The sequence below is a fragment of the Gymnodraco acuticeps genome, unplaced genomic scaffold, assembly GCF_902827175.1.
Source record: "Gymnodraco acuticeps unplaced genomic scaffold, fGymAcu1.1, whole genome shotgun sequence".
Taxonomy (NCBI): Eukaryota; Metazoa; Chordata; class Actinopteri; order Perciformes; family Bathydraconidae; genus Gymnodraco; species Gymnodraco acuticeps.
Window position 1 is genome coordinate 16,043 of NW_022989750.1, and position 13,778 is coordinate 29,820.

The 13,778-nt window shown below is 39.2% G+C and overlaps 1 protein-coding gene across 2 annotated transcripts; it reads left to right on the plus strand.

Annotated features, from left to right (window-relative positions):
• The first annotated feature begins 1,816 nt into the window (after positions 1-1,816).
• LOC117542274 (phosphatidylinositol 3-kinase regulatory subunit gamma-like) lies at positions 1,817-13,568 on the plus strand. 2 transcript variants are annotated; one of them, XM_034209842.1, is made up of 12 exons: positions 1,817-1,948; positions 5,534-6,252; positions 8,202-8,339; positions 8,741-8,846; positions 9,163-9,261; positions 10,806-10,986; positions 11,325-11,450; positions 11,610-11,752; positions 12,108-12,284; positions 12,528-12,596; positions 12,678-12,839; positions 13,035-13,568. In XM_034209842.1, exons 2-12 carry the CDS (start codon positions 6,000-6,002, stop codon positions 13,222-13,224), a joined length of 1,644 nt encoding a protein of 547 aa, XP_034065733.1. In that variant the 5' UTR covers positions 1,817-1,948; positions 5,534-5,999; the 3' UTR covers positions 13,225-13,568. The 2 variants fall into 2 exon arrangements, with proteins under 2 accessions (XP_034065733.1, XP_034065737.1); XM_034209846.1 differs by having other exon boundaries at positions 11,328-11,450.
• Positions 13,569-13,778: the final 210 nt, after the last annotated feature.

Genomic DNA, 13,778 nt, shown 5'->3' on the forward strand with positions numbered 1-13,778 from the left:
GCCCAAAACTTCACAGGTTTGGTAACGATGCAGCCATCAACATATCTAAGCGTATTATGGGGTGTCATCAAATACCGTTGCCATGGCGACAGATCATTAGCCATCAAGTTAGTTCAATAGTTTGCAGTTCAAATATTCTGCTGCTTTTCCAAGCTTTTTTACTTTATTTTCTTCTCTTATCACACATTCAAGCCCCCAGTGTTCATGTATCATTTCAATCTATATTCTTCACTTTCTTCTTACACGTTACATTTCAGCGTAGCAGTTTAGCGTCAGCTTTTCAGCATAAAGCATTCCCACTAGCAATTTCTTCAGGAATTGCATTCTCTGGTTAACCTTGATGTCATCAGTCACCATTGTATTGGGAGCATTTACTTACCAGCTGTTGAAGCACCGCATAGTAAACTAAATCAGCAACTACCGGAGATATTATCTGTTAAATGTAAATGTGAAGTGCATTCTCTTTTAAAGTAAAAACATTACTCATTATTTAATACAATCCTAAAGATGGTTTTGCTGCAAATTTTGTTCAACAATGCTAAATAATCAGAAAAGATTAGAAATAAGGATGGAGCTATTCTCAAGGGGTCTTTCGAAAAATGTTTTGGTGATTGTTTTCCTAAACATCTGAACAGAACGAAAAAAGCTGATTAGATATTTTTAAGTATATAACAAATGCAGGCTATAGGTAAAATAGGATACATAACCAAAGCAATAAGCAGCATGCTTTAAAAATAAATGTATTTTTGTTTCTGCTCATTAGTGACTATATGTTTAATTTTTAATGCATGGACCTTGGAAATGTCATGACAACGTTAGAAAAATGTCATGATTTCAACATGATTACAAAATATATTTTACAAACTGTATATGTTTGACAAATTGTCTACAGAACCACTGTGGTCCTAACGTGTATCTACAGTATGCATTTCATAAATATCAGACATCAACAGAGGATGAATCTGTGTTTCCTCTCTGTCGGCTTGTAACTGTACAGACTGGGATATCATGGAGGGACTTGGGGTGGTGGGGGGCTGTGTCTGCTGTTTTGTGTACAGTGCCGTAAAAAAAATGTTTAACCGGTTACTTCCACACCACTTCTTTCATTATGCTGATCTGTGAAGTGGAAAGTAACGCTGGCTGAGTTGAGAGGTCAGGGGCTCCTGCTGCCTAGATACATACAGTCTAATATTAGAACATTTCCTTGATTTGTTAGCAGCATCTCTGCTGACTCCTGAGCACATGGCAACAGGCCGGCCAATAGGATTTCAGGAGACCACTAAGCCCCTCGCTCTGTATAGCAACAGTGGCATCCTTCCCTTATTTATTTATATAGGAGTTTTTTTCCCACTGACTCATTCTCATGCTTGTGTCCCCCCACTGTGCATCCACAGTGCTCTCAAACTGTGAAAAAGAGTTACGTTGTGAGGAGAACGAGGAGTAGAGCTGCTTTTCCTTTTGCCTTTCCTTTGCCTGCACAAGGTCTTAAACCTACATGTTTTTTCTAGATTTGTTCATAGTTACATAGGTTTTTTTGTACTGCACCCCTAGTGCAGTATAGTTTTTGGATTCTTCGCAATGCATGCAAAAGTAAAAACTAAGTAGGAAGTGTCTTGGAAAAGGCTTGATTTGCATGAAGACATGAAATGTATCAGTGAAGAGAAGAGGATTTACCCAGAGGAATGGCATCGTGGGAAAATGTGGCACTCAGAGGGGACAGACAACATCCAAGTGGAGAGGATCTTTAAAAGATGGAGGACACGGGAGGAGAGACAGCACGGGATGGGAGGAGTGGGGGGGTGGAGGGACATTGGATGGCGTGAGGACCGAGGCCGGTGGTTGGTTTGATCTGAGCCACGTGTGCGTCCATCCTCTTCTCTTCGCCGCTTCATGGATGTGATGAAACGTTGGCTTCCTCTGCCGCCCGGTCCCTTCTGTCTTGGCCCAGGTAGGTGCGAACTGTTCGTCCTGCTGAGTTTCCTCATGATATTTAATTTTGTTAGGTCGTTTAGATGTTATCTACACTAGAAGTTGCCATTTTGAAAGTTCCGTGCATGTTCAGCCTTTGCATCTCTTCGTCATTTGAAGCTTAGGTATGGGACGATGGAAAGCTTGAAGGCGTTGGGGGAATATGGCGTACATCAGTTGTCCCGTTTTTGGGAAACAACACTAATTGATAACAAATACGACCGAATATTGCTTCAAAACTAAAACTTGTTCAGAGGACGGTCATCATCAAAAATAAATACGTTCATCATTTTCTGTTGGATGGTGGATCAACGATTTGAAATAGCTTGACACTCGCTGCGTTAAAATCCAAAATACAACAATTTCTATGTCTCCAACTTTGCTTCTCACCAACGCTTTTCGTTACAGATCGGCCAATCCAATGATGAGGCATTAGCAGAGGAAACTTAATTGACTTTGTTTTGTTTATGTAATTATTCAAAAACAACCTAGTTTGGGACAGCACATTTTTCTTACAAACATGAATTAGTAACGTTGATCAGTTGTTTGTTGCTTATGTTGATCTTACAGCAAGTTTATTAATTATTTATTAAAGAAAATAGTTTTAATGTATGGTTTCTTTTTACACAACATGAAAAAAAACGTAAGTGAAATAGATTGCACGAGTTTGTTGAAATCATGTTTATCCATCCTCTAAACAGGAAATGGACAAAATGTCCAGTGAACATCGAGCCGTGAAGACTTCATGGCTGCGTACCAATGAAAGTATTTTAACGCCGACGCCATTTTCAACACTTGGACTGTTAATCTACAATTTTGCATCACTCAGTAATTTTGTATTTCAATTTTAATTTCACCTGTACTTCTTTTATAGAAACAGACATATAAATGTATCCTTCAATTAACAGTACAAATACAGCGAAAATACATTTGAGTTGTTACATAACCAGTATTTCTAAAGCTTTTTTGATACCTCTGAATCCTAAAATCAGTGTTAAGAAGCAATAATTGTCCATATTTAGTACATTAAGTAAATTAAGTTACTGTTTATTTCAGTTGCAATGCACAGCAACTATGACGCGTTTTTCTGTTAACATTGTATATTTTTGATGGGATCAGATCAAGCATGTTTCCAAAATTATCCCAAATTAAAATCAGATTTTGATTTTTGATTTGAAAATAAAGTTAAGATAATTTTCTTCATGTACAGTAGGGCGGATACTCCCATATTACGTCTCTTCAATAGGTTGTCACATTGTAAAGGGTATAGGAGGATAATAAACCGCTGACTAATCCCAGATGCTTGCGAGAGGAAGAGGATTTAGCCTGAATTATTTACCATGCAACGGGTTTCATGATATAACAGTCAATAAAAAAAAAATGTCAACTCAGATTTCCCAAAAATGCAAAATCCTATGAAAATCCCAAAGGGCAATATTCTATCTACAGTATACATTACATGCAGAGACATTTTCCTTTTTTAAATTTCAAGGACGTCACTAAATAAATAAATGCTATGTTAGGGGGAAAGATACAATTCAGGGAAATCCTTGTGAGAGAGTACATTTTATTATGTATTTTTGTATTTGTATATTTTATGTTACATTTTGCTACTGGGACAAATAGGGTCCAGTGCTGAAGCAACATCATTTTCATTGTAATAAATATGTTTCAAGTTATTATGCAAGAGCAGATTTTGTCTGTTGCGCACATACTCTATGTAATTGCTAATTCATGTATTACATTTTTTGTAATACTCTTACACATATTTTTTTGTCTGAAAAATTACCGCAATCTTTTCGTATTTCATTTAGGATTGGGAATTTCGTAAAAGTTGTACAAAAAAGTAAAAAGAAGACATTTTCAATCACTACTACTCAGAGTGTGGATTATGGTTGATACAACCCGTCCCTGCAACTGCTTGGTCTGCACCCAATCTGCACCTCTTCATCACACTGATCATTAACAGGGGGTGAAATTACCTGCCAGGAATGTCTGTTAAATGTTCTACTCAATTATATACTTTAACTTAATGTTGGTTTAGCATGTAAAAACTCAATATTACCAAAAAGCTTTCGTATTGAAATATTTGCAGCATTTTGCACTTTGGTCATAGGCGGCGCGTGAGGCTAGGGTTTGGGAAGGCTAAATAACTTTTTTTACCTGACGCTGCCTGCCTCCAGCGTCTATAGAAAAGAGATCAACTCAGTGAAAGCACCGCCTGCTGACCAATCAGAGCTCAGTGTGCAGAGTTTAAATCTATCAAGTCATATTACAGGATAAAGGAAATACAGTTTAAACTGCCGTATGCAGAGAAGACACCGACGTGTCGCACTTATCATTCATATTACATCATTAATCACATCATCGATCATATAATATCATATAGGCCTATCATATATCTCCTTATCTGAGTCAGCTTCTCCAGCCGTATCTGGCCGTGCAACACTCACAGTGTCACATACTGTATGCAGAAGTATTATTTTAAGCAACACATTAAGTTGACAAAACACTCAACTCAAATGTAATTAAAGTCAGATCCACTCGTGTCTTGGACGGGGCAGTGATATCAGTGACAGTGACGCTTTCAAACACTCGGTAGTTTATTTATTTTTTAACCAGTTGTTCTGTATTCACCTTGCAGCAACTCTGTGGCTTGTATCCTGGATTATATGTTTAAGTCATGGATGTTTAAAGTTCATATTTGTCTAATATTAGTTTACTTTTCCTTAATGAAGTATGACGCTGCGCTGTCAGTACACTTGTCCCTGTTTGTGATTGGTCAAATGTTGCTAACCCCCCCCCCCCCCCCTTTCACGTGAACACGCTCTCAGCTGGAGAGAGAAACCCTGGCTTGATTTACCGAGTTGATAACCAGCGTCGTAGGACCGCTTAGCGAGATCTCGTTTGTTAGGGTTAGTTAAGATAACTCAAATATATCCAGGGTCTGTTGAACTGGCTTCGTAGAAGAGGGCACAGGTGGCTGCATAGCAGCGCTAATATCAAAGGCACAAACATTATACATTATATTTGTATTTTACCAGGATGCGACAAAAGTATTTGGGAAGGCTTAGCCTTCCCTAGCCTACAGTACCTGCCGCCCCTGGAAACAACCAGATGTGTAAATCAATATGAGACCTACCTAGTATAAATGTTATGGAAACATTTCAGTTAAAAAATGGGTCACAATTATGGTTACAATATTCTTCTATTTTTCTGCATTGGAAAATTACAGGGGCGCATAAAACGTGTGCAAATGCCCTGATAAGAAATAACCTGGTTTGATTCCCAGCTGCCCAGAACGTTTGCTGCATATTATTTCCCAACTCTCTTTCCTCAAATTGCTGTCTCTCTGTACAACCCTTTTATTTTTTTCAAAATTACTGAGCATCAACACACTTTGAGGAATGTCTGGGACTTTAAGTGATAATAATAGCAATAGAGTTGTGAAACAGTGCAAATTATTACAACATTATTTGGCCAGATGTTTGCATGCTTAAAAGGCTCCAAACCCCTATTTTACAGTACTGATTCTCAAACTTTATTATGCCTTTTTTTGTTATAGGTTTTGCTGACATGAGATGATACGCAATCCTAGAGGAAGGAAACAGACAGTCGTGCTACAGTCCGTCAGTCTCTGGTGGGTTTACAGCTCAATAACTAGTGTCAAGTCGTCAATGAAGCAGGCAACAAACTGTGGTTGTTCTCCATGGTATGAATCCCTTTAGAATGACTATGAAGCAGAACAGAAGAAAATTCCACTAAGTACATCAAAGTGATACACATGATCTCATGGCTATGTCATGGCTCTGCTCTGAGATGATGTTAAAGCGGGGGTTCAGGCTCAGGAACATGCTCTACCTCCACAACACAGGGCAGCCTTGAACTCAGCACCGTCACCCTCTCTATCCTCAGCCATGAGTGTCACTGTAAGCTGATACTATGTGATCAACAGCACCGTGGCACCTAACATCCTGCTGCTTCACCACCTCAATAAAACCTAGCTGCACTTTTCAGTCCGAGTTGTGAAAATGGCGGAAGAGGGTTTCCAGCTCAGAACTCTAAACAGCGCAGAGGACACTGAGCTCCAGCCAGCTGACTTCACAACGTCATCACTAGCATCCCTCCATCTCAGGGACGAGGCTGTGGTCATCAACCATATGGGGGATAATCCTGAGCCTCATTCTGCACTTTTTGTGATGATGTCATCAACGCTTAACCAATCACAACAGCAGACAGACATATCCATGGCTACCGGGTTTGAGCCTTCACCAGCGGTTCAAGGTAAGATATGGTGCTGTACTCAGCATGTTTAGGTATCAACATTGAACATTTTCTGGTAAAAGTAATACATTGAAAATGTGAAGGTTAGAGATGAGTTGATAGAAGTTAGGGTGGTTTTGTAGTTTGGTTCGTCTTCATGTGCCCTGCCTGTTAAATTAACGACCAGTCCACTCAGACATTTGTGATATGTTCAGTGTTTATGATTGTCTAAAATCAACAGTGATTTATGCCAAGATTCCTACTTTTTACTATTCTGAATCAATTATAAGCATCCAGACATTTATATTTCTACAAAAGAACCTACATATACTGATCATACTTCACATCAAGTTAGAATCATTTGAAACATTATAGTATAGAAAATGCAATAATTTAACTGTGTTTATTATGTAAAATGTCATCTTTAAATCGACATGTCACTTGAAATAAAAAGCAAACTTTTTATTTATGTTACAGGCAGAATTTTTTGTTTTTGTATAACATAAACTTGTGAAATCACTGATCATTGTAACATACTACAAAAATGTTATGGCTTCATTTAAAATAAATAAATGGCGAGATACAAGGCTGTGTTAATAGAATCTTAAGGAATAAGTCAACTACAACATCCAAGAATGATTGCGGTAAGAAGCCTCCAGGTGATTCCAGTTCAAACTTGATAGAACTGCGTTTATACAGTGAGCAGTTTTAATAATTGACTGTTATATATTTTGGTTTTGATTTGAATACCTTCAACCAATATTACTAAATGAGGCAGTTCTTCTAGATTTCTCAATTTGACACAAGTCTGATTGGCCCCTTTTCTTGGCTGCAACAGTTTATTTATGCAATTTAAAATGAAGGACAGTGCAATATGAAACATTCTATACATTTGGCAGTTAATCATCTTGCCTTTTTTTTACCTTCATATGTAATGAAAGCTACAAAAGGCACATGTTATAAACTTTAAAAAGGAACAGCAAAACTGCACATACATCAAAGCACATTTTACTATTTCCATTGGGAAGTCACTGAGCATCCACATTTCTCCGAAACAAAGTCAAATCATTCAAAGCCAACGGCTATAACATAACTCTACAATAGACTGAAATTATCCGGGGGAATTTGAAAAACTCCACCAGAAATGTTAGCAGCTGGGATCACATAGTTTCAAAGGCTTAGTGAGTTCAATAACTCACCAAGATTCAAGATGTATTACACGCAGAGCTTTTCTTAGGTCTATATACCAGGCAAGTTTGAACAGAGCCTCTGTTTGTAGGTTCTGGGTTAATGAGTTTACACCCCGTCTAATTTTACAACGGCATACGTATGATTCCACGAACATACAGCTCGTCTGCAGCAGCTATTCAATGCATCTCTTGACATGCCATCACAAGTGCTGAAGGGATGAGTTACATTAACTACCAACAGCAAGCCATTCACTACATACATGTATCAGCTCATGTGTTGCATAGCCGCATAGGAGTAAACAATTCACACATAAATCTAATGCTTTTAGGAAATGCCTGACAGACAGGTTCTCACCTTCCCCTGCTTTCATAATGCTCCATCAACACACACAGGGATAATAAACACTAACAAACACATCGTCAGCTCCATTCCTTCAGGCCCACATGGCATCTTTCTGCAGACAGCTGTTGTTTGTTAGGCGAGGCGAGGCAAGGCGAGGCGAGGTCGAACACTAAGCAGCACTGAGCGTAGCAGAGTGTGCCCGAGTGTTGAGGAGTGCCCGTCCTGGTATTTTGGTCAGACAGTGTCACCTGCCAGCAGACTAGTCTGGACAGACTCTCCCACATGGTGCAAGACTAAGCAACACAACGACAACTCTCTCTGGAGTTGTCAGTGGGCGAGCAGTGTGTGCTCAACTCCCCCTCGAGTGCAGACAGTCACATACAGACCGGCCTCAGCTGACATCAGGAGCAACACTGGGTGGCTTTTGTATGTTGCAGAGTTCTTGGAGCCTGAGATGGGGCAAAACGACAGCGAGCCTCAGTCTCGCACCCTGACAGCGTTCCTGCAGGACCTTTCCTCCCCTGATCAGGATGGTGTGTTGACTGACCGGAAAACCAACGCTGTAAAGGAAGGAGGTACTTTCCAACGTCTCTTTGTTGTGCTTGTCCGAAGTGTAACAGATCTTTTTTAGCATATTTTATATCTTTAGTTTGAAATATACAATGTATGTCTTAGCACATACTACTGTATTTTTCCTATTCCTAGCTCCTTTATTGCCTTTCTTTAAATCACAACAAAAATGACATACAGTTGATTGATAAGAAGATGGTGATATGGATGAAAAAGGATAAGAAGATGGAGACACTATTATTGATTATGATTGTAGTATTGGTTTTAACCATTCTTTGTCTTTTGACAAATTAAAGCCTGATCTGTCTCCAACAATCCAGACGATGCAATATATGCACCATTCATAATTCAAGAATGGCACTATTTCTGTTATTGTAATTAAAATGTGTATTTCCTTTGTGGTCAGAACCTCAACCCAAGAACAACATAACCAAAGCGATGGCCGCGTGTGACTGCTGCTCTGATAACAGCCATCTGTCCGAGGCAGAGTGGTACTGGGGAAATACCTCAAGGTATTGAATATTTTCCTAAATGTGTTGATGATTTGATGCACCAACTGCTAATAAAACACAGAATGGGGTTGGGCGAAATGTTAGCAGCTGTGCACAAAGCAGCTGAACGCTGAGCAGCGACTCTCCCCTGCTCTGTGGGTGCGGAACATTACATTTGCAAAATTAATTGACACAAATCCCGACTTTAATACAATACGTAAAGGATCTTTTTTATGCAAATTGCTTAGTTTTTACACTATCTATATATTTTATTCATATGAAACACATTTTGTTTGCAAGTCTCTCTAAAACTTTATTTGTTTTTGCGGTTGTCTAGAGAGGAAGTCAATGAGATGATGAGAAACACTCCTGACGGCACGTTCCTGGTCCGAGACGCTTCTAGTAAGGTTGAGGGGGAATACACTCTCACATTAAGGTAACTACTTTTAACTCCATGTTGTGTGTGCTTGTTAGAAGCGGGCTCTGCATGTTTGATGAAGTGTCTAAGCAGCTGATAATGTAATAAGTCATTATGAGTACTCTGTATATTGTGGGAAGGCTGTGTTCCCTCCAAATCTAGTACATGTAGTCAGAGGTCAGGTATTATTCTCAGTTATTATAAGTCTAATTTTAGTTGTCTGGTTTCAAAGTCTACATTTAGTTTTGCTGGTTTTATAATGTAACTTTAAACATTTCCTGGTTTCTGTCTAATTTGAGTTGAATCAGGACGGACTAGGTTTCAGATATAAAGCTTTGTTGATTAGACTTTGGCCAATGCTCCGGTGGTGAGCAACATAACACCCTTTTCCATTCAGTTGTGCTTTTCCATTCATCTGTCTCACGTTTGTCAGAGGGAACCAACACTCTCCAACTTTAATCAATGTTGGCTTTACTGTCTTTCTTACACCTTGCAATTGGCTCCTGCTTAATATTTATCAGGATTGAGAGATGACACAGTTGGTTGAATGGTAGAGATCTGTGCAGGAGAACAGTTTGGATTTCAAAAACAATGCATTTACATCAGTGGTTAAGTCCAATAACAAACACCTCTCATATTTTCATTACTGAAATTCATCCTACAGTATGCTGATCCAACAAGAACGATGCTGACATACTGCCTGTGGCGGCTCAATCCCCAGTTACGTTTGAGTCGCCGAGAGGCTAAACTTGGCTATAAACTGTGGCGTGTTTTCAAAGAGAAAGTCCATAGTGAAGCAAGATAGTTTTTGGGATATTTAATAAACAAAATAATAACATAGTAACTATGGACAAAACGGTCAACAGAAAAAATGACAGCACAAGCTCACTCTCTGTCATTCCCCCTCGACATGAAACAGGTGACTTAAATAGACAAACCACACCCATGTGACAATTGCCGGACGTCCTCAACAAACAAATAAAAGTGACGTAAACAAATAATAATAATAATACAAATAATGAACTTGGGCTAAGTAGCATTATGGCACCTACACTGCCCATGTCTGAATTAGAGTACATTTGTCTTGCTCCAGCAACATTTGAGAAGAGTTCTGCAAGGTCTTTAAAATGTTGTATTTCACATTCAAAGATACCAGGAACACAAAATGTCCCTTTGCCAAAATGTTACTTTTAAGATCTAATGATGGTTTTGTTTGGGTGGTCAGTTGAATGATGCTTTACTAGGAAAACAGTGTGTGTTTATCAAAGAGATGCAATACTAAAATAAAGATCTCAAAATGGATGAAATTGTTATTTTAAAATATGGTGATCAACTTAGCTAAGTCTAATATCAACAGTTGTCTCTTGAATGACTTAAGGAGGTGAAACATATATATATACATTTTTTACATTTCTTAAAAAATATTTATGTGTGAAACAAGTGGAAACTCTTCAACACAAAATAAATATCAATTAAGATCAGACTTGTAATATGCATAACCAAAATCACCTTTCTCACTTATGGTAAGTGAGAAAAACAACAACTTTGCTTTGACTTTACAGGAAAGGTGGCACCAACAGACTGATAAAGATCTACCATCATGGGGCGAAGTACGGCTTTTCTGAGCCACTGGCCTTTCACTCGGTGGTGGACCTGGTCCAGTATTACCAGAACAAGTCACTGGCCCAGCACAACTCTAAACTAGACACACGGCTCCTCTATCCCATAACAAGATATCAGCAGGTGGGTTCATAAACCTTGAGCATTGAATGTGTGCCGGCTTATGTTACTTCTATATTAGTACTAAATATAAAAACATTATCCTTGTTAGTCATATTTATTGTTTTGGTGTTGCTGTTTGTTTTTACATCCTGTTGGCCTACATATAATCACAGCAGGGAAATAAACAAGGATAATGACTGATGAGTTCATTTCACTGTTAGTTTAAATTGTCAACATTATTTTATAAAACTGTAAATTAATATCACAGTGCCAAACAGTTTGTAATGTTAGTTCAGACGCATTAAAGGAGCTTTATAAATTGATTTGGTAATATTTGGTTTGTACTTGCTTATCTGTAGCAGCAGGTTGTGATGGAGGTTGACATTGATGCAGTTGGAGAACAGCTGAGGATATTTCAGGGTCAATACAAAGAGAAGAGCAAAGAGTATGACTGTCTGTTTGAGACGTTTAACCAAACCTCACAGGTAATCATTGAGACCTAATTTTACTGAATTTATTTGTGATTTTATTTGTTAAACTAAATATCGTTGGGATAAATGTTTTACCTCTGATTAGTCTAACACAACAGAGAGTTGTTGTAAGGCCTTGAATATAAAGTAAGATGTGTTGCCTTTCCTCCACAGGAGCTGCAGAGCAAGCAGACAGCCATAGAGGCTTTCAATGAAATTATACGGATCTTTGAAGAGGAGTGTGAAACGCAAGAACGCTACAGCAAAGAATACATCGACATGTTCCTCTCAGTAGACAGCAGGACAGAGTCAGACAAGTAAGCCCCAAAATACCAGCATTTATTTTCCAATGTTGTCACTTTGTTCTGTTTATCTCATCCTATGTATTTAAAACAACATCACAAGAACCAATCAAATGATGTCCCATGAACTAATAAAGCAATTGTTTTCCACAGTACCACGTGTACCTCAAGTACTAGGGGTTTGCAAATAACATGTTTTTTTACAGTGTTTTGTTTTTAACGTTGTATCGTATGGGTATTAGTATAGACTACTGCCTTACTGGCATTATGGTATCCTAGTCACTACTGACTCATTCAGCATGCTCACAGCCAACTAGCAGACCATGATGTGTTTACTGAAGTTCTTTGTTCTCTTTTCTTCTCTTCCCAGAATTCAAAGCAATTCAGATGAACTACAGTCAAGGGTGGAGGAGATCCACAACAGCAAGAAGAAGTTGGAGGAGGAGCTGAGGAATAAAGCGCTGGCTCACATGGAGGTTGATAAGAAAATGAACTGTCTGAAGCCTGACCTCGTGCAGCTCAGGAAGATCAGAGATCAATACCTGCTGTAAGTCTAACCTCCATCACCTGATGTTCAAGATAGTTTGTTTTGGCAGAGTGGAGTGGAGGAAAGTCTATGCATATGATATACTCTGGAAACGTATATTAATTGCTTTAATGCAAAGCTTTCTATCTTGATAGAGAAGCCTTCTGTATCATCTTCTGGAATAATGTCATATAATGAAACAGGAATGATAGGGTACATCTCGCAGTACATATCCTTCTTTACCGTGTTGTGTCCATGTTTCAGCTGGCTTACCCAACAAGGCACAAGACAAAGCCAGATAGATGATTGGCTTGGTATCAGGAATGAAGAAGAGTGAGTATCCTTATTTATTCTGGTCAAATACTGTATAATTCCTAACTAAGATAACCCTCTAACCTCCAAACCACCCTTTAGCCCATACACTCTGGCAGATGATAGCGACCAGGACGAGAGGAGCTGGTACGTTGGCGGTATGAAACGTAAGGAGGCAGAGGAGCTGCTGAGAGGCAGGAGAGACGGGACCTTCCTCATTAGAGACAGCCAGACTCAAAAAGGGTCCTTTGCCTGCTCTGTTGTGTGAGTAACACCCAATTTACATATTTTAAGCATTTAAAAATCACAACATTTTGTCCCTCTCTAAACATAATGCATCGAAGTTGTTTATCAAAAGCGAATGATTAAACTATCCTTTCCTGTGGTGGACCTAGCCATCTTAACTACCGTAGAATATCCATATATTATTATTATAACCTCCTTTCTTGTCTCATGCAGTTTGGATGGGGATGTGAAGCACTGTGTGATCTACAGGACATCCACTGGGTATGGCTTCGCTGAGCCCTACAACCTGTACCCATCCCTGACAGAGTTGGTCCTCCACTATCGACACACATCGCTGATCCAACACAACCAGCAGCTGAATGTAACCCTGTCCTGGCCCGCTCTCAGCCAGCAGCCCAGCTGAGACACACCAGCATGCCACCCTGATGGCACTTTCCCAAAGCTCCACTGTATTTGCAAAACGAAGCACCACCATGGACAATGTTACAAGGCTCTCACGGAGTACCGGTTAGTGTCACCATACTGTACAAGAATGTTCAGAATTATTTCAGTGCTCATATAACTGTAATATTAGGGTCACACGATACTACAACTAGCTTTCAGAATACTGAACTGCTTCTTAGAAGTAGAACAAACACAACAGAAAAGGCGCATTCACACTGCGATACTTTTCCCACAAAGGTTCATGTGAACTTAGTTCATGTGAACTCTTTTATCGCGTTCACACCAAAAAGAGCCGGTACTAAAATTAGTTCATGTGAACCTTTTTACCCCCTCGAAAGTCCCTGCTAGAGAGCAGGGACTTTCGTGCGGCTCTCTTGTGAGAAAAGAGCTATATGTCTGATTGGCTGGGCGGATTGCAAACCACGCCCCGTAAAACTCCCAAAAAGTTTTGTGAAGCCGCCATTTTATTATCCTCGCATTAGCATTATTAGCATTAGCATTAGCCCAGCGCAG